Raw genomic sequence first — 18963 nt, 5'->3', positions numbered from 1 at the left:
GTTATGCATGCAATAATTTTCTTACCGAAGTCTGAGGAATCTTAAATCATCCCTTGTAATATGATTTAGAACATCACTGAGTGTATAATCTTCTTGAACAAACTGAAAAACAAATCATATCAGCCTTTAAAAAAATACTATCCAGAGATTATCTGTAAGTTTTTTATCTATTTAATAATACCTTATCAATTGCTTCTGAATCAGCGCTTTGTTCTTTTAACCATTTAATAAGTTCTTCATCTATACTGTGGTCAAGAGAAGAAGGCGATGGCTTCATTTCTGAAACAAGTCAATAAATAATTACATTATATAAAAAAAACCATGCTATCTAAGCATCCTATTTATGGTTATCTCCTAAAACAAATACAAGTCAAGGCATATTACTATGACTTCACTACCCATAAATGAATGTAAAGCAACTTTTTCATGCCTACCAGTGGTTTTCAACTGTAGTTGAAGGAGATGCAAGTCCTGAATTTTTTGCTCCAATGTTTGCCGTAAGAGTATCTGATATTCGGACTCTTTCTGTACCAGGCTTTCCAACAGTCTACAATAAAACAGAGGTCAGTGTTGGATCTGACAGACCTTTTCCTTCTAGAAATTCTTATAGCTATAAATCAATAGTTCTCAACCTGTGGATCCCCAGATGTTTTGGCCTTCAACTCCCAGAAATCCTAACAGCTGGTAAACTGGCTGGAATGTCTGGGAGTTGTAGGGCAAAACACCTGGGGACCCACAGGTTGAGAACCACTGCTTTAGATAAATATGATCCCTGTTTCAAATCGTGTATCTAATGAATGTGTAATCTGGAGTTAAATGCTTATAGCTGTCCCTACATATCCCTACCTTAGGAGCTATGTGGGGGCCATAAAGTCGGCTAGTTTCCACTAACATGGAGCAGCTGCTGGAATTGACAAGCCATTGTCTGCTTAATACCATCAAGGATATATTTTACTCCTGAAAATATTCAGCATCTCTACCTAGTCTTGGCTTACCTGGAATGTTTAGGATTTTATTTTTATTCTTTTACTTTTTAAACTTGCTGCTCCACTAGTAATTAGGAATGGATGTGTCCAAGCTTTCCTAGCACAGGCCAACTTCTATACAAAGTGCTACAACTTGTGCAAGCTGTTTGTTGTAACCAGAGGTTTCTCTGCATGTCTCTAATGTGTCAACTCCCTAAAAGAAAGGTTACAGTGCTGAGATGTAAAGGTTCAGTAAGACAGAAGAAGTAATGCCAGTAGTAAATTAATACTGTATAAACAAGCAAACTTAATGACAAATAACAACAAGATATATATTTGGTAGTTTTATAATTCTGCCCCCAAAATGGTGCAGGCTCACCCAATTGTAGTATACATATAAGAAAGAGGAAAATTGATAAGTAGCATTTCAGGTATACTTAAAATGCATTTACAGACAAGCTTTGGGAGACCTGTTTACCTAATGGTTTCATGCTTTAGCTTGCTTAACTGCAAGCTGAGCTGCTGTTGAGTATCAAGGGGTGCAGAAGAAGGGGGCAGGGATGCTCCAGGTGCTACAATTGGTTCATGTTTTTTTTGCTCTGCTTGTTGGAAATCCTCCTCCGCGTCATCAGCGTCTTTATCAACTCCTTCAGTTTCTGATGCTGGTTCAAAGTGAGCTTGAAGTTCTGCGCAAAAGAGAAAATATATGCAGTGACTTTCAAAATAACTGCTACACACTTTACCCCACATTCTGCTAAAAAGTGGAATAAATTGTTCATCTAAAACAGGCATGGGCAAACTTCGGCCTTCCATGTGTTTCGGACTTCAACTCCCACAATTCCTAACAGCCTACCGGCTGTTAAGAATTGTGAGAGTTGAAGTCCCAAACACTTGGAGGACCAAAGTTTGCCCATGCCTGGTCTAAAAGATTAATGACAGCACCTGGTGGATGGTGATTTATGTAAAGAAGATAAGGAAGGGTGGTCACTTCTCAAGCATAAAATAATAAAATATCAAGTGATCTGATTGTAAACAGACTAATTCCCTTCTTAGGGGTACATTTCTGTCACCTCCTGTTGTTTCACCCCTGTTCTTAATTATGAGTCATTTGTAAGTCATTCTAGCCAAGGCTAGAAAAAAATAAACAGCCTCCTCTACCTATAGGTATTCAGGCTCAGGTAACACTTTTTAAAAAACAAATCTCTTCACAACATATACCAGCAATTGTTTTGTATAACAGTATGTGTCTCTTCCCACCAGTCCATGCACACCATATTTAACCATAATACTGAACTGTTCATTATTTTACTTTGACGTACCTGGAATAAGAATGGTGACAGCAGCTTGGACTGCACGTCGTATAATATTATCCATAGCAAACATCCAATGAGGCCTGATCAAATGGTTCCTTAATACTTTGTTCACCTACAAGGAAAAATCAGACAAATTTGGATCAATCATGATTTTCCATAACTGGTAAACAGTACAGTATATAATTCTCTATTTCTCAGTTTTCTAAGAAGGACAGGTTGCTTATCTGTAACCATGTTTCTTCGAGTGTACTCTGTAAATTCACACTAATGGAGAAGCGCGCCTGCGCAGGTTCCGACGGAAACTCTTCAAAGCTGAAGTTCAAATTTTGGCGGTAACCACGCCCCCCTTTCCAAGGGGCATATAAGGCAGCCCCGGGCGTCCGCTCTCCAGTTCCTACGCCGCTAAGGCAACGAGAAAGGGAGAGGTTTGCCAGAGGGGAAGGAAGGGCGGGTTTGTGTGAATTCACAGAGTACACTCGAAGAAACATGGTTACAGGTAAGCAACCTGTCCTTTTTCTTCGTGTACTCTATGAATGCACACTAATGGAGACTGACACGCTAAGGTCCCGGATGGTGGGACAAGGCAAACTCGACAACTAGTGAATGTCCAAACATAAGTTTATTAGGACACATTGAGGTAATAGTCCCAAGAGACCAGTGCAACAAGTTGTCCGAAAGGACCAGTGCAATGTCAGCATGAACATAACATAAGAAACGGAACATATCAGGGAGAATACTGAATAAACGTAATAGAACACGAAAGTTGAGTACAGTGCATATGAACGCTCTCCCAGGGGAAGAGGGGAAACATCATATAACTTGGCACACCCATCAGGGTCAATAAAGTGTTACAGAGCAACGGCCCAACACAATCAGGGAAAAACATTTCCCCGGAGGTGTAGGTATGGGGAGAAAACTGGCCCCATAGCTTGAAGGAGAGGTATAGAGAGTCACCTGCGGGTGAGTATAGAGAGAAGAAGACCGTTTGAGAGTCAGGATAAGCAAGATGAGAGCACCGATCTTGCGAAGGCCGAGTCTTTCAGGGCTTTGTTGTCTAGCCTGTAGTGAGAAACAAACGTAAGTGGGTTCGACCAGATTGCCGCTTTGCAAATGGAGTCGAGCGGAATACCCCTGAGGAAGGCGGTCGAAGCCGAGAGGCCCCTCGTTGATCTCGGACGGATGGATGGAGGGGGAGGGCGCTTGGCCAGCTCGTAAGCCAACTCAATGGCCTGAGCAATCCAATGGGACAACCTTTGGGAGGAGATGGGGGTACGCATAGGCGACAAAGAGTCTCTGAGTCTTACGGATGCCCCTGGTACGGTCCTTGTAGAAGAGGAGCGCTCTGCGAACGTCGAGAAGGTGCAGTTTTCGCTCGAGAGGAGAGGAGGGATTAGAGAAGAAAGCTGGTAGGACAATGTCCTGATTGAGGTGGAAAGCTGACACCACCTTAGGGAGAAAGGTAATGTCCGGGCGAAGGACAGCACGGTCGTGGTGGAAACGTAGATATGGCTCATCGACCCTGAGAGCAGCAAGCTCAGATGGACGTTGTGCCGAAGTGATCACCACTAGGAAGGCTAGTTTCCACGAAAGCAAGCGGAGATCAGTTGAGGCCAGTGGTTCGAAGGGAGCGGATGTGAGTTGAGAGAGCACAAGTTCAAGGTTCCAGCCCGGCGTAGGCGGCAGCGACGGTGGGCAGATGTTGTTGTAGCCTCGGAGAAAGGTTTTGATCAGGTGGTGAGAGAAGAGAGACGGCTGACCATGGCGTTGAAAAGACCAGGAAAGGGCTGCGAGGTAAGCCTTAATAGAAGCGAGAGAGAGTTTTCTCTCGACGAGAGTCATGAGGAAGTCGAGGACCACCGGTACCGAAGTTGGAAAGGAGTCGATATCACGGGATCGAAGGAAGGCGTGAAAGCGAGAAAGCTTGTAGGTATAAGCTTTGGTTGTAGCCGGCTTATGGGCTGCCCGAAGAACATCCTGGAGGTTTTGTGGAAGGGAGGTTAGGTAAGAATCTTCCACGCAGTGAGATGAAGAGAAGGAAGGTCCGGGTGAAGAATTTGACCGTCCTCTCTGGAGAGAAGGTGCGGCGAGGGAGGCAGAGGGCGAAACGTTCTTCTGGAGAGACGAAGAAGGGCTGGATACCACGGCTGGCGGGGCCAGGCCGGAGCTATGAGAATCGCTGTGACCGAGATCGAGAGGAGTCTTTCGAGGACTTTCGGTATGAGGGGAATAGGGGGAAAGAGATAAAGCATCTCTGCTGACCAGTCCAGCAGAAAGGCGTCCCCTAGGCAGCCTAGAAAGGAGTTCGGGGGGGAGCCTCGCTCCGTAGCGGGGTAGTTGAGCGTTTTGGGGAGAGGCAAAAAGGTCTAGAGTAGGTCGCCCCCAGTCGAGGAACAGATTGTGGAGAATCTTGGGATCAAGCTTCCATTCGTGGGAGGAGGATGTCATCCTGCTGAGGGCATCCGCCAAGTCGTTTTGGGCACCCGGAAGGTGAATCGCGGAGACTTGGACGTCGTGGGCTATGCACCAAAGCCAGAGGCGGGAGGAGAGGTGCATCAACTTTCTCGAACCCGTACCGCCCTGTTTGTTGATGTAGAAGACTGCTACTAGATTGTCCGATTGAATGAGGATGGATTTGTGGCAGATGAGGCGGGAGAAAGCTTTCAGGGCTTTGAAGATGGCGAGAAGCTCGAGAAAGTTTATGTGGTTGGTCCTCTCGGATGGGAACCAAAGATCTTGGACCGTCAGGCCGTTCATGTGGGCTCCCCAAGCATAGGTGGAGGAGTCCGTGGTTATGGTTATTGAAGGTAGGGTTGGATGAAATGGAAGACCCCTGCACACGTTCCGGTGAGACGTCCACCATGAGAGGGATTGGCGAACGTTTGACAGTATCGACAGGTACTTCGAGTTGTGGTGGTAGAGCGGCTTGAAAGTGTCTATAAACCACCTTTGTAGAACCCGGAGACGCAGCCTGGCGAAGGGGGTTGTGAGAACCGTGGAGGCCATGTGGCCTAAAAGGACTTGAACGGCACGGGCTCGGACCCTCCGGGCGGATCGACATAGGGCGATCTGGTGGCGGAGAGCTAGGAATCTGTCGAGCGGTAACGAGACAGTCTGTGTGACGGAGTCGAAGAGAGCTCAGATGAATCGAATTTTGGTCGACGGGGAGAGATTTGACTTCTCGGCATTGAGTTGGAGGCCGAGAGAGTTTAGGAGACGCAGCGTGAAGGAGACGTGGCTTTCGAGAAGTACAGGATCGGGCCCGACCAGAAGCCAGTCGTCCAGATAGGGAAAGACCGTGATACCATGTAGCTTGAGGTGGGCCGCTACGGCGGCGACAACTTTGGTAAAGACCCTTGGAGCCGTGACTAGGCCGAAGGGTAAAACGGTAAATTGATAAGTTTGGTCGAAGACTTTGAAACAGAGGAAACGTCTGTGAGCCTCCCTTATCGCTACGTGGAAGTAAGCGTCTCGTAAGTCTATGGAGGCAAAGTAGTCTCCCCGCTGCAGCATCGGGAGAATAGAGGCAATAGAGACCATTCTGAATTTGGAAGGGCGAATGAAGATATTGAGGGCCCTTAGGTCTAGAATGGGGCGTAGCCCGCCCCCCCTCTTTGGGACCGTGAAGTACCTGGAGAAGAAGCTTTGCGGGTCCAGTTCGGGAGGAGAGGGACGGATGGCCCCTTTGGCCAGGAGGGCATCGATTTCGGCCAGTATTTCTGGAGAAGGAGTTGAAGAGAGAATGTGACCTGTAGGTGGGAGCTCTGTGAACTCTAAGGCGTAGCCCTCTTGGACAATGCGAAGAACCCAAACATCTGAAGTGATGGACTCCCATTGATTGTAAAAGGGAGCCAGGCGGTCGGCGAAGGCACAGGAGTGTCGAGGCAGCGTGGGTTCTACATCGTTAGCGGACGAGGAGCTTTGGCAAAAAAGGATGGCGTCAGGTACGCCGGTGAGCCTGTGGAGGAGCGGGGGTGGTTTGACCCCGTTGCTTTTGCGGATGAGGCCCGCGACGGGGTTGGTGATGGCTTTGATTGTTCGAGCCCGAGGGGCGTTTGAAAGATTGGTGCCGGAAGGATTGCGGCGGGAAGCGACGGAAGCGATGAGGGAATCAGCAGGTACGCTGTGGCTGCGGTTGGTCGCCACATTTGGACACAAGAATTTTAAAGTCATGATTGGACTTGAGTTTATCATCGGTACCGGAATTAAATAGTCCAAGTGCGTCAAAGGGGAGGTCCTCAATGACCTGTCTGGAGGATGAGGAGAGACCTGACGACCTCAGCCAGGCGTGGCGACGGATGGCAATCGCGTGGGCAATCATTTTGTCCCCGGTATGTTTCGCCATCTGGATTTGGTGATGGGCGAGCGAGTCAGCCTCCTGTTGGAGGGTGGTAAGAACGGAGCGGTCTTCGTCCGACAGTTTAGCGAAGAAGGGTTGTGCCTTCTCCCAGATAATCTGCTGGTAGGCACCCATGCAGGCTCCGTAGTTCGCCATCCGGCAAAGTAAAAGGGCTCCGGAGTAAAGCTTTCGACCCACGGCGTCGAAGCGCTTCCCTTCTCTGTCGGCCGGAGTGTTCGACTGACGACCTGAGGATTGGGAGGCCTTGACGACCAGGGAGTTGGGGTCGGGGTGGTGTTTCAGCCACTCCAGGGTATCGTCGTCGGTACGGTACCAAGTCTCGATTCTCTTCGAGGTCGGGGGTATGGAGGAAGGGGTTTTCCAGGAGGCCTGGATAACGTCCAAGAGATAAGGCAGGAAAGGGAGTAGCGTGGCCGGCGGAGCTTGGGCCTGCACCCTTTTGAAAACTGGATCAGACACTGCTTTGGAGGTCTGCTTGATCTCCATACCCAGGGCGTCGGCCATTCTGACCATTTGATCAGAGAAAGCACGAATATTGTCAGTAGAAGGCGGGTCCGCCTCATACGCATCGTGAGGAGGAGAGAGGTCGAAGCTGAGAGAGACCACCGAGGCCGAGAGGACAGAGTCTGGGCGGTCAATGTCGACATCTTCCTCCTCAGCCCCTTGGGGGGACTGAGGGGGAGAAGAAAGTACAGTCTCGGGGGGAGGCATGGCCTCACAGGAAGAGACGGCCGGGAGCCGAGAGTCTTTAGAGGCTGAGGCCTGGGCTGCTCGAGCCAGGCGAGCCGTTTGTCTGCCACGCTCCGGTGTCGAGGTGGGAGGGAAGAGCTGTTGGCGCGATGAGTGAAGCGGTGCAAGAGGCTCCGGCACTGGCACCCTGACCACCGTTTGGGTAGAGTGGTGGGGTGAGTCCTGCAGCTCCCCGTCAGACAGGGGGTGCAAAGGGGATTGAGAGACATCTCTAGGCCTCTGGGCCGGCACAATCGGAGAAGACCTTCTCGAGGAGGTTGCCGAGGAGGACGGCGGGTCCCTCTTTGAGGAAGCCGAAGAAGAGGAGCGCTGAGTCTGCCGGTTTTTTGTCGGCGGTTGCTTAGACGCAACCCTCAAGGATTTGCCTGGTGTTGGAGGAACCACAGCTGAGTCAGATTGCGCTCGACGAGACTCCTCGTGAGCCCTCTTAAAGGCTATTTTGATAGCAGAGGAGGACGGAGGGGAGCCGATACGAGAGCGGATCGAGGTCACCGAAGCAAGAGAGCTCGACGTCGAGGAAGGCCCCACCTTTCCGGAGCGGGTCGACACGGTAGCCGTCGTCACAGTACACGGTGGCTTGACAGGCTTAGCGGCCCTAGAGGTCCTAGACGACCTGGACGAGACCGAGGAGGCTTTAGCTGTCGGAGCCTTAGCTGTTGGCGCCGACATTGCTCTCAGAGCTGAAGACGACGACGCACCCGACGTCGACGGAGTCGGTTCTGGCGCGAGAGATCTTTCGTAGAGCGCCGCTCTGAGCCTAGCGGCTCTGTTCTTTCTGGCCTGAGCCGTGAGAGCTAGGCAGAAGCGGCAGGTACCGACCACATGAGCCTCGCCAAGACAGAAGAGACACTTGGCGTGGCCGTCGGAATCAGGAATTTTAGCAGCGCACTGCGTGCAGCGTTTGAAACGAGTAGTAGACATGCGAAGAGTCCGAAGTGAACCTTGCGGCGGAAAAAAAGGAACTGGAGAGCGGACGCCCGGGGCTGCCTTATATGCCCCTTGGGAAGGGGGGCGTGGTTACCGCCAAAATTTGAACTTCAGCTTGGAAGAGTTTCCGTCGGAACCTGCGCAGGCGCAGCTTCTCCATTAGTGTGCATTCACAGAGTACACGAAGAAAAAATACTGTGATTATTTACAGTGACATCAAAGTACAGGCAAAGAGATATATTAGAAGACTACAGACTATATATCAGAAATGCACAACTAGACACAACTAGACTTGATGTCAGGGGGAAATCTTTACTACTTTATACTGTATTTTGTTACATAGGACTAATATAACTCATTTTTGTACTTTGGTGGGAATAAATAGTGTCTGGAGATTTGATTTTATCCATTCTGCCAGGTAACTTTGATTTTCTGCTATGAAAATTATTAGTGATGGGATAGCCAGGCAAGTCAGCAGCACTGCATGATTTTCTGTTGTTTTCTCCTCCCCTGCCAGCAAAATGAAATTCTGGTGTTACTGAATTGAATAAAAGCCAATTATTATTTTTTTTAAATCACTGGCTCTAGAGTAGTGAATGATCCAGGGGAAGTCTAGTTTATAGGACCAGATCACATGTCTTTTCAACATTATAAATATCCTTTGATAGAACATACTGCATCTTGAAATCCAAACAACACTAGATGAATCTGATTGATGGAAGTACTGTCAAAGTCGAGGTCCACTTTCAATTTGGATATTGTTGATGCCATAACTCTGTGTTCAGGAGAGCGTATGAAATCTCTCAAAATCCCAATTATCTGCTTGATGTGAGCAACTGAAAGATGGAGTTCTTCAGAACTCTGGAAAAAAATGACAAATATTAAAAAATTAAAAACAAGACAACCTTACATCAGTGACCTATATATTTCATGGATATAGAGCCAGTATCAGCTTCTTAGTTAACAAGTTAAATAATGATTAATTACTACTATTTGGTCACAATTGTGACTATTTCCTCATATGTGTGTGCTCATCTCCCATGCCCAAACTTCTTAATCAAGTACCAGCCACATGGGGAGAAAAGCACAGGTTAATGACACTTCTGTTAGGAGAGGTTATTTGAAGTATACAGAGTCATCATCATGGCTGACTATGATTGCCTTCCAAGTGTAGGATCTTGGCAGTGGGTTAATATACGATGCTGGCTAAAACTCTTCTTATCAGACAACCAGAAAACTTGAATCACAGCAATGCACCAAACTACCTGGAAATGGTATTTTAATTTAAAAAAAATTATGTGGGAACCATGTCTAAAATATACCCTTTTCTATTTCCTTCTTTTTATTCATACATATGTAAATGTAAATGCATACTCATGCATAGACAGTAGGCTAGAGCAAATTTTTCGTTATTTCGTTAAATTCGTTAAAAATTCGTTTCGTACGCAATTTTGAATTAATATTGAACCATCTGCTCACTGCCCTTACAAATATTACGAATTTGAATAATAAAAGTACCTTTTTTGTTTGTTTCTGATGTCTTCGGATGAAGCTATAGCCCCTCTGAGAGGAGAAGCCATGTTGGCATGCCTCTCAGTCAATCAGAGCGGAAGAGGGAGGGAGGGAGAGGCATGGACATCGATCTGCTAGCATTTTAAAAAAATGTTGCTTCAAAAATCCCCAAAAATCAGTGGATGGGTCAAACATTATGAAACTTGATAGGCAAAGAGTACTTAATTTTTGCTTCCATTCTGGCAAATTTCATCATAATAGCTTTCATAATGCAGGAGAACGAAGCCTCTGAATATTGACCATTAATGAAGCAATTCGCCATAACGAGAGAGAAAACTCCATTTCCCAGAAGCCTTAGCAAGCCAATCAAAGTGGAAGGAAGAAGGACAGGGAGGCGTGGCTATCGATCTGCTAACATTTTAAAAAAATGTTGCTTCAGAAATCCCCAAAAATCAGTGGATGGGTCAAACATTATGAAACTAGATAGGCTAAGAGTACTTAATTTTTGCTTCCATTCTGGCAAATTTCATCATAATAGCTTTCAAAATGCAGGAGAAGGAAGCCTCTGAATATTGACCATTTATAAAAGCATTGGGCTGAAGCAAACGTTTCTCCAATAGTACTATGCCCACTTGCAAACTACAATTCCCAGGTGTTCCAGGCCCTCTCTCCTCTTAACATTCCCCACCCCCTTTTGTCCTCACTTAGAATCATAGCGTCATTGAACAGTAGAGTTGGAAGAGACCTCGTGGGCCATCCAGCCCAACCCCTTCTGCCAGGCAGGAAGACACCATCCAATCCCTCCCAACAGATGGCCATCCAGCCTCTGCTTAAAAGCCTCCAAAGAAGAAACCTCCACCACAGCCCGGGGAGAGAGTTCCACAGCTGAACAGCTCACAGTGAGGAAGTTCTTCCTAATGTTCAGGTGAAATCTCCTTTCCTGTAGTTTAAAGCCATTGTTCAGTGTCCTAGTCTGCAGGGCAGCAGAAAACAAGCTTGCTCCCTCCTCTCTATGACTTCCCCTCACATATTATACATCATGTCTCCTCTCAGCCTTCTTTTCTGCAGGCTAAACATGCCCAGTTCTTCAAGCCACTCCTCATAGGGCTTGTTCTCCAGACCCTAGATCATTTTAGTTGCCCTCCTCTGACCATCTTGACCAAACTTTCATACAGTATGTGAATTCTTGGAAGGTATGAGAAGTTTAGAGAGAAGGAGGGAGGAAGAGGTTTGAATTTTGGACTCCAATTGTGGCATGATTCCCCACTCTGCCACCCACTTGGGCAAGTCACACACTCTCAGCCCAGAAAAGCCAATGGAACAGGAAATAGCACTTTCAAACCAGGAACTAATTTCCTTATTCAGAGGCTGATGGCCATCTGTCAGGAAGGATTTGATGGTGTACTATGATTTCTGTTCCTGGGTGATAAATGTCATTTCCTAATTGGTTCTGTCATAGAAACATGGCAAAATCTATGACACTGCCTGAACTTTGTGCAAGCGACATGGATGGAACATATTATGGTTTGGTCCACCAATTTAACAAAGTTTCAACCACAAAAACAAAGTTTCTGAAGTAGAACAATGACTTTCACAGTAAAGACAACCCAATGAAACAGGAAATAAGACTTTCAAACCAGGAACAGATTTCTGCAATTATTAAAAAATGGTTTATTATAAAAGCTATGAAAATTCGCCAAAAATCAGAGGATAAGGGAAACGTTCCAAATTTTGGTGAGCTATCAGTGTTAAATGTGTTCTACCACTGTACCAAGTTTGAAGAAGATCACTCAAAAAATGAGGGTGGGAGAGTCCTGTAAAATCTCCCCTCGTGCTGTTTTTTTGGCCACTGCGCATGCGCGTCCGCCATTAACGAATTAATTTAGAAAATAACGAATTTTCGTTAATTTCGAATTTTTTGGGGGGCAAAATTCGGAAATGACATCAGAAACGAAACGCTGGCGCCCCCTACTTTTTAAACGAGTTTAGAATCAATTTTTTCATGGATCGCTCAAGCCTAATAGACAGTAAAGGAGCCATTTGGATGCTGCTACAGCATGGAATCAAACCTATTGGAATAATAGCTCCCTTTACATGTTAGATCAGGGGAATCGCAGCAGTACTAGTTTCTAGTGAGAAAGTGATATCATCCCAAAACAAGAAGCCCCAGGATTCTTGGTGCAGTCTACACTATGAAAGTCATAGATGGATCACAATGCACAGAAGGTACTATCTCATCCAGAGACCCAAACCAACTGAGCAGATGAGATGGTGAAATGCTTGGAAGTGATATTAACTATGCTAATTCGTAGCTGCCTGAAAGATCCTTGATATTATTCAAAGGAAGAGCTGTGTATATTTCTGCTTCCCTACCACTGCTAGGTTCCTCACATAAATTTCTAGCTGCAAAATCCTTCAAGAATAGATATGTTGGTCATTCTCAGGACAAAATTCAGTACTAGCTTCCTATTAATTGCAGTCAAGTTTGAAAGGCAATTTTGAAAACATGTTTATTCTCCTTCCAAAGATTTTGCTACCGGTTTTAAATCTGGTTAGCCTCATTATTCACTGAAATACCTGCCAAAAAGAATAGACAATGTGGATCCAAAGATGACAACAACTGTCAAAATCCAAGAATCTACATTGTGAGAATTAATGCTTCTTATCAATCTGGAAGAACCATAATCACAATTTTTCTTTCAACCTATTCTGGAAGAGTCCTTTGCCATTTTGTCAGCTCATGGTATGAACAACAGATGGCAGTCTTCCACTACACATGTCACAACTAATTTGATTCATGGATTAAATCAACCAAAAAGAGAATAGACAGAATAGAAGCTAAATTCAACGCTTATGCAATCAAGCTCCATGACTAAGTTTCAAGTAAAGTGTTTTAATTCATTTCAGTTTCTTTGGTATGGATCGAACTGAACATGATACCTTCCCACGTAAGAGTACCTCCCTATTAAGACTTTTAAAACAATTTTGAACTCTGGAGTTTCTAATATCAGAAAATAGTATGGACAAAACAGAAATACATCGTATAGGTCAAGAGAATGATAGAGCTTACTTTGGGCATATTGGGGAAGCAGCTAATTGTTAAAAAGTTGGTATTAGTAAGGAATGACATTCTCCGAATGAATTGATGTCTTAGAGCTGAAAATTGGCACACATGAACATGTAGTACTCCTCCTCAACAAACAGTTTCAATCACCAATGTAGCTTACAAAATGAAAAATGTCCCAGAGAAGAGAGGACAAATGTGGAGGAACAATACTGTAGTAAAGTGAAGAAACAAAGAATAACTTCCATCCTGTTAATTATGATGTTGTGAATTAGACATCCAACCACATCACTAGCCCCATTTACATTTATGATCTTGGTACCATTGCTATATCTATGAAATCCGTATTAAAAACAAGTCACCCCCCCCCCCCCAAATACAACATAATTCTGTGGCACTGGTGATCAAGATGCTGCTCATGAGCTCTCCCAGGAGTGAATGAGGAACAGAAGCAGGGAGCGGTTGCAACTTTTCGCATATGAGGCAGCTGGTAATGTAACCTTGCAGTCCCCTGCTCATCAGAAGCATAGGACCTCAGGACAGTTCACTGGCTTTTAAAGTGGCGTTTAGGGATCACAGAAGGCAAGTCTCTGATGCAGGATCTCAACCAATACAGTCAATCCTACATATCCATGAATTCTGTAATCCATTGATATGTAGGATTGAAAAATCAAAAATAAAACCTTCATTTTCCCATTTTGGGACCTGAGCATCCAAGAATTACTATATCTACAGGAGGTCCTGGAACCAAACTCTGGTGGATACCAAGGGTCCACTGTATATTACAAGAAGTGGGGGACATGCATAATCCAAACTTGATTTCTGAGGATTATTTAACAAAAGCATTTAATAATGCAGTTTGGTTTTACTAGCTGTAAGAACTGCTGTGGCAAAACCACAGAAAGCCTTGACTGTTATAAGACTCACTAGGGCATATACAATAGTTATTTGGTATGAAAGCTAAACCTTTACATAAGTGTCTTGTTTCCCCTTTCATTTTACATAACACGCAGCATCCAGAGGGAACACTTGAGAACAACAGCAGGATGACATATTGACAGGGAGAAGTGGGAATGACAACAAAGAAGAAAAAGGTTGTCATCACAGGGCTCCAATTGGCAATCACATAAGACATCTCTGCTGCTGTAGCTGCATTTAGGGACTTCTCATATCCTGTGTTTGCCATGATCCTTTTTAATTAATCATATCAGGTACTGACTTCTTCCTGCTTCTTATATAGTCACTTGCAGAAAGCTATTAGCACTGAGAATGGAAATAGCTTGTTACATTAGACATTTATTTAGTTAGAAACACCAGCAAATGCTGCTTTCATTTGTTAAAATTATTTGATTTCCAGCAATCCTAATTGAGTTTTTGTTCCACAATGAAATACTTCGCTTATATTCTTCTGTAAAAAAAAAAGTTACATTCTGTATTACATTTGAATGCCTCTAGACCCATCTGAATTGTCAGAAATGTCCCAGATATACATTATCTTATTTATATTTATGGCTGAAGAAGTCAAGGCTCCACCATTCACATATATGTATAGTATTGCCAAATGTGGCCATCATCCTTCATTTAGGGTGTCCAAAAGCATTTTATTTAGGTGAAAAATATATGGCACCCTGTGGATCTTCACTTACAGCCACATCTCCTGGAATGAGAAGGAAACTTGCTGAAGAAAGCATTGTTTTGGCCCAAAATAATTTCACCGGGGAAGGGAGGAAGCACAGTCAAGACCCTAAATGCTATTTTTTGATTCCTCACCAGTAAATGGCCAAGAACTGGTGGCGCACTGAGTTAAACCCTTGTGCCAGCAGGACTACTGACCGACAGGTCAGCGGTTTGAATCTGATGAGAGTGGGTGAGCTCCCTCTGTCAGCTCCAGCTCCCCATGCGGGGACATGAGAGAAGCCTCCCACAAGGATGGTAAAACATCAAAACATCTGAGCGTCTCCTGGGCAACGTCCTTACAGACGGCCAATTCTCTCACACCAGAAGCAAATTGCAGTTTCTCAAGTCACTCCTGACACGAAAAAAAAGAGATTCAAAAGTGAGCATAATGGGACATATGATGCCTATGCTGGGCTAGAACGATGTAAATATCACCTTCAGACTCTGTGTGTGTGTGTCCAGCCCAGTTCTAAATGGTTAATATACTGCATATAAATTTCATTCTAAACTATTCTAAAATATTCATTCTAAACACACACACACACACACACACACGTATATCCCCAAACAAGGTCAGAATCCCAGAAGAGTATCACCTGTGCTACACACTCCTGCAAATTGGAAGCCACTTGGTTCTGTTCTTCTTTGAGGATTTTGTAGAGAATTGCACGGCGTTCACTGTCCTTTCGCAGTAAGAAAAGGCAAGAATCTCTTTCCTCAAGGGAAGGGGAAGAACTTCGCTCATCTGAAACTGAACTGTCATCAGGAATGCTAAAACAAAAAGGGGCAAAACCATTAGAATATGCAAACCACCTGTTTGGACTTAAAAGGGCTCCTGCATTCAGCTATACAAGGCTGAGTATCTCTTATCCAAAGTGGTTTGGCTATCAGATGATATTTTGGATTTTTTAATATCTATCTGCATAAATGAACACAAAAAGATATCTTGGAGTGGGGCTCAAGCCTAAACACAAATTTAGGTTTTATATACATATGAACAAATATAAATATACCTTATGCTTATAGAATGAAGGTAATTTTATGCACTATGTTTAATAATTGTGCACATGAACACAAGTTTGGGTGTCCTGAACCATCAAAAAGCAAAGGCGTCACTTTCTCAGTTAGCCATGTGGATAATAATGACAATAATAATAATAATAATAATTTTATTTTTATATCCTGCCCCATCTCCCTGAAGGGACTCGGGGCGGCTCACACGGGGCCAAGCCCAACAACATACAATAAAATACAACAGTATAAAATACACAATATAAAATACAACAATATAAAATACATAACAATCACAGTAGATCAATAAAACAGCTTCAACAGTGTAAAAAGCATGGCCATTAAAAGAGGTGCTAACATGGTGGATGATTTTGGAGTACAGTGTTCCCTCACTACTTCATGGTTCACTTTTTGTTGATTCGCTGCTTCGCGAATTTTCAATAAACTCTAAAAGAATATTATAAATCATAAAAAATTACAATTTACAGCCTAAGGAAGGGAGGAAGGAGAAGCTGAAGGGAGAGAAAAGGAGCCCAAGCGGCAACGGGAGGAGAAGGAGGCGATTTATCAACACATGATTGGTTGATAGTGTTAAAAAAAAAAAGGAATGTATAATATATAGTTTCCCTACTTTGCGGATTTTCACGCATTGCGGGTAATCCTGCAACCTAACCCCAGTGATAAGTGAGGGAACACTGTATCTCAGATTTCAGAATTCTGGATAAGGAACTTCCACCTGTATGAACAACGAAAGCAACTGATACTTATATAGCACAGCAAGTTTAGCCTTTTAGAACATCACCTCGAAGTGTAAGTAGAATGGGCTTTTGCTCTTAGAGCTAAATAAGTAAATCTGCGTAAGTCAAATTTTACCTTAGTAAGGGAGAAATGGGATTCTTGGCTTGGACCTCTGATACAGAGCGCTTTGCCTTTTCAAAGAACATGTCATGCTGCATATCAGAGTCTGGGGAGACAGAGCCGTGTTCGCTGCTGCTGCTGCCAGCCTGCTCCCCTTGGACTGGCAGAGGAAGAGATGTGCTGCGGTTGTAATCTGGGACAAAAGATAAAAAGGAGAATGAATAATCATGCCTGCCCATGTCTTAAGCAAATAAACTATAATCGATGTTGAATCAATGCTAACAACTAAAATGAAACTGCCAGACATACGTAAAATGTTTTTTTAAATGAATGTGACATTTAACCTTGTTAGTGAGCTAAAAGTGACTTTGCATCTGATACACAGACACTGAAAGAATTACTTGTGATAAGCCATCTCCTGCTGTAACCTTGCTTGTTCCAGAATGGGGATTTGTGGGAGATTTCTGCTCTGATGAAGTAACATTAGTGCTTTCTCAGCAATGGTTATTTAATTTTTGTGTCTTTTTAATATGTATGTCTTCAAGTCACTTGTTAATTCATGATGACTTCATTTATTTCATACTTTTTAAAGACAAGAAATGGTCAGAGTTGCTTTTGCCAGTTCCATCCTCTGAGATATAGCCTACACCACCTGGTATTCATAGAATCCTAGAATTGTAAGAGACCTCATGGGCCATCCAGTTCAACCCCCTGCCAAGAAGCAGGAAAACTGCATTCAAAGCACCCTTGACAGATGGCCATTCCGCCTCTGTTTAAAAGCCTCCAAAGAAGGCGCCTCCACCACAGTCTGGGGGAGAGAGTTCCACTGCCAAACAGCTCTCACAGTGAGGAACATTCTTCCTAATGTTCAGGTGGAATCTCCTTTCCTGTAGTTTGAAACCGTTGTTCCACATCCTAGTTTTCAGGGCAGCAGAAAACAAGCTTGCTCCCTCCTCTCTATGACTTCCCCTCACATAATTATACATGACTATCATGTCTCCTCTCAGCCTTCTCTTCTGCAGGCTAAACATGCCCAGCTCTTTAAACCGCTCCTCATAGGGATTGTTCTCCGGACCCTTGATTATTTTAATTGCCCTCCTCTGGACACATTTCTTGGCAGTCTCCCATCCAATTATTAAGCAGGGATAAATCTGCCTAGCTTCCAATATCAGACAGGATTTGGTGCTTTTAGGTATTTGTCACATAGCCTAGTATACTTTATGGGATTTACGATGGTATGGGACAGCATATACTCAAAATATTTTTTATAGTAGAGCTGGACAACTCGTTTTCAGTCTCATTTTAGCTTGGGTTGATGATAACTAGAGTCTAATTGCTATCCATAGGTTACCATGCCTGTTTTATGTTTTCTCAAGTAAAAAGTATTGGGAAATCTGAGCTCTAATTTTGTTATAACTTTATTTAAAAAAGAAAAATATACTCATTTTCCCAATATGTTATTTCTTGAATTAACATTAGCATAAACATTCAGAAAATGTGTGAGCTATTTGGCATGTTCAGGGCACGGCTTCTGACTTTCTTGGCAAACTAAGCACCCATAATTACAAAGAAGAATAATGATTAAAACCTCTCTGCATAACCTTAGTTACAAGCTGTAGATATTTAGCCCGATAATTCCTTACCTGAAGGCTTGAATGCAATTTTGTTTTTCTTGCCCTTGTTCAGCTGTTTAAGGAATGGATCTTTCAGTAAATCAGATGCCGTGACCCGCTTGTTTGGATCAGGTTCAAAGCAGAGCAAAATTAAAGCCCTGGCTTCCGCTGACAATGATTCAGGGATTTCAGGGTGAATTTTAAACATACCAACCTGCAAGCAATGAGATAGGTCAACATTATGTGAACAAGGAAGATTAATTTGAAGTTCAGTTTCTCCAGTGTAAAAGGGAATGTATTCATTTGTGGTCCAGGCTCTGAAGGACCCATTTGGCTCTTTAGCTCCACTGGTACAACCCTTAAAAGTAGTAAATGAAGGGAGGGACAGAGAGAGAGATATTTCATGGGGTAACAATCTATCGCAGTGGTTCTCAACCTATGGGTCCCCAGGTGTTTTGGCCTACAACCCCCAGAAATCCCAGCCAATTTACCAGCTGTTTGGATTTCTGGGAGTTGAAGGCCAAAACATCTGGGGACCCACAGGTTGAGAACCACTGATCTATTGGAACATCGAGATACTTTGTAGGATCTCAACTTAGTCATAGTATAATTATATTGAAATTGGTTGGGGTCTTAAGTTAGCTATGACTAATGTAATTTATATTAACTCCATTGCATCATAATTCCTGCTAATAAAAAAAATCCTTGCACTCTTGTTCTTGTACTCTGAGAAGCATGTTAGAATTAGATTACATTTTATAAGATTATGTATTATGTACTAAATATTAAAACTTTTCATAAGCTTCTATACTTTTTAGTCCTCTGTTGTTGTTCTACCTTATTTTTTTTTACAATTCCATGCTTTACTGTGACTGGTATGTTAAGAGTATTTTAAAGTGTACTTAGATAAGCTGAT

General features: G+C 43.8%; 1 protein-coding gene across 2 annotated transcripts in view; it reads right to left on the bottom strand.

Annotated features, from left to right (window-relative positions):
• Positions 1–18963, bottom strand: part of map3k15 (mitogen-activated protein kinase kinase kinase 15) — a 91965-nt gene that overhangs the window by 910 nt on the left and 72092 nt on the right. For both annotated transcript variants that reach the window (XM_016992395.2, XM_008107296.3), the window contains 9 exons: positions 18078–18261; positions 16450–16627; positions 15162–15336; positions 8988–9173; positions 2285–2390; positions 1444–1651; positions 435–547; positions 182–279; positions 26–102 (listed from right to left, as the gene is read on the bottom strand). In XM_016992395.2, the coding sequence (XP_016847884.2) occupies positions 26–102; positions 182–279; positions 435–547; positions 1444–1651; positions 2285–2390; positions 8988–9173; positions 15162–15336; positions 16450–16627; positions 18078–18261 (1325 nt within the window). The remainder of the gene's footprint in view (positions 1–25; positions 103–181; positions 280–434; positions 548–1443; positions 1652–2284; positions 2391–8987; positions 9174–15161; positions 15337–16449; positions 16628–18077; positions 18262–18963) is intronic.

The sequence above is a fragment of the Anolis carolinensis genome, chromosome 3 (genome assembly GCF_035594765.1).
Source record: "Anolis carolinensis isolate JA03-04 chromosome 3, rAnoCar3.1.pri, whole genome shotgun sequence".
Lineage (NCBI taxonomy): Eukaryota > Metazoa > Chordata > Lepidosauria > Squamata > Dactyloidae > Anolis > Anolis carolinensis.
The sequence above is the reverse complement of the archived record's forward strand: the minus strand, read 5'-3'. Positions and strand labels throughout refer to the sequence as shown.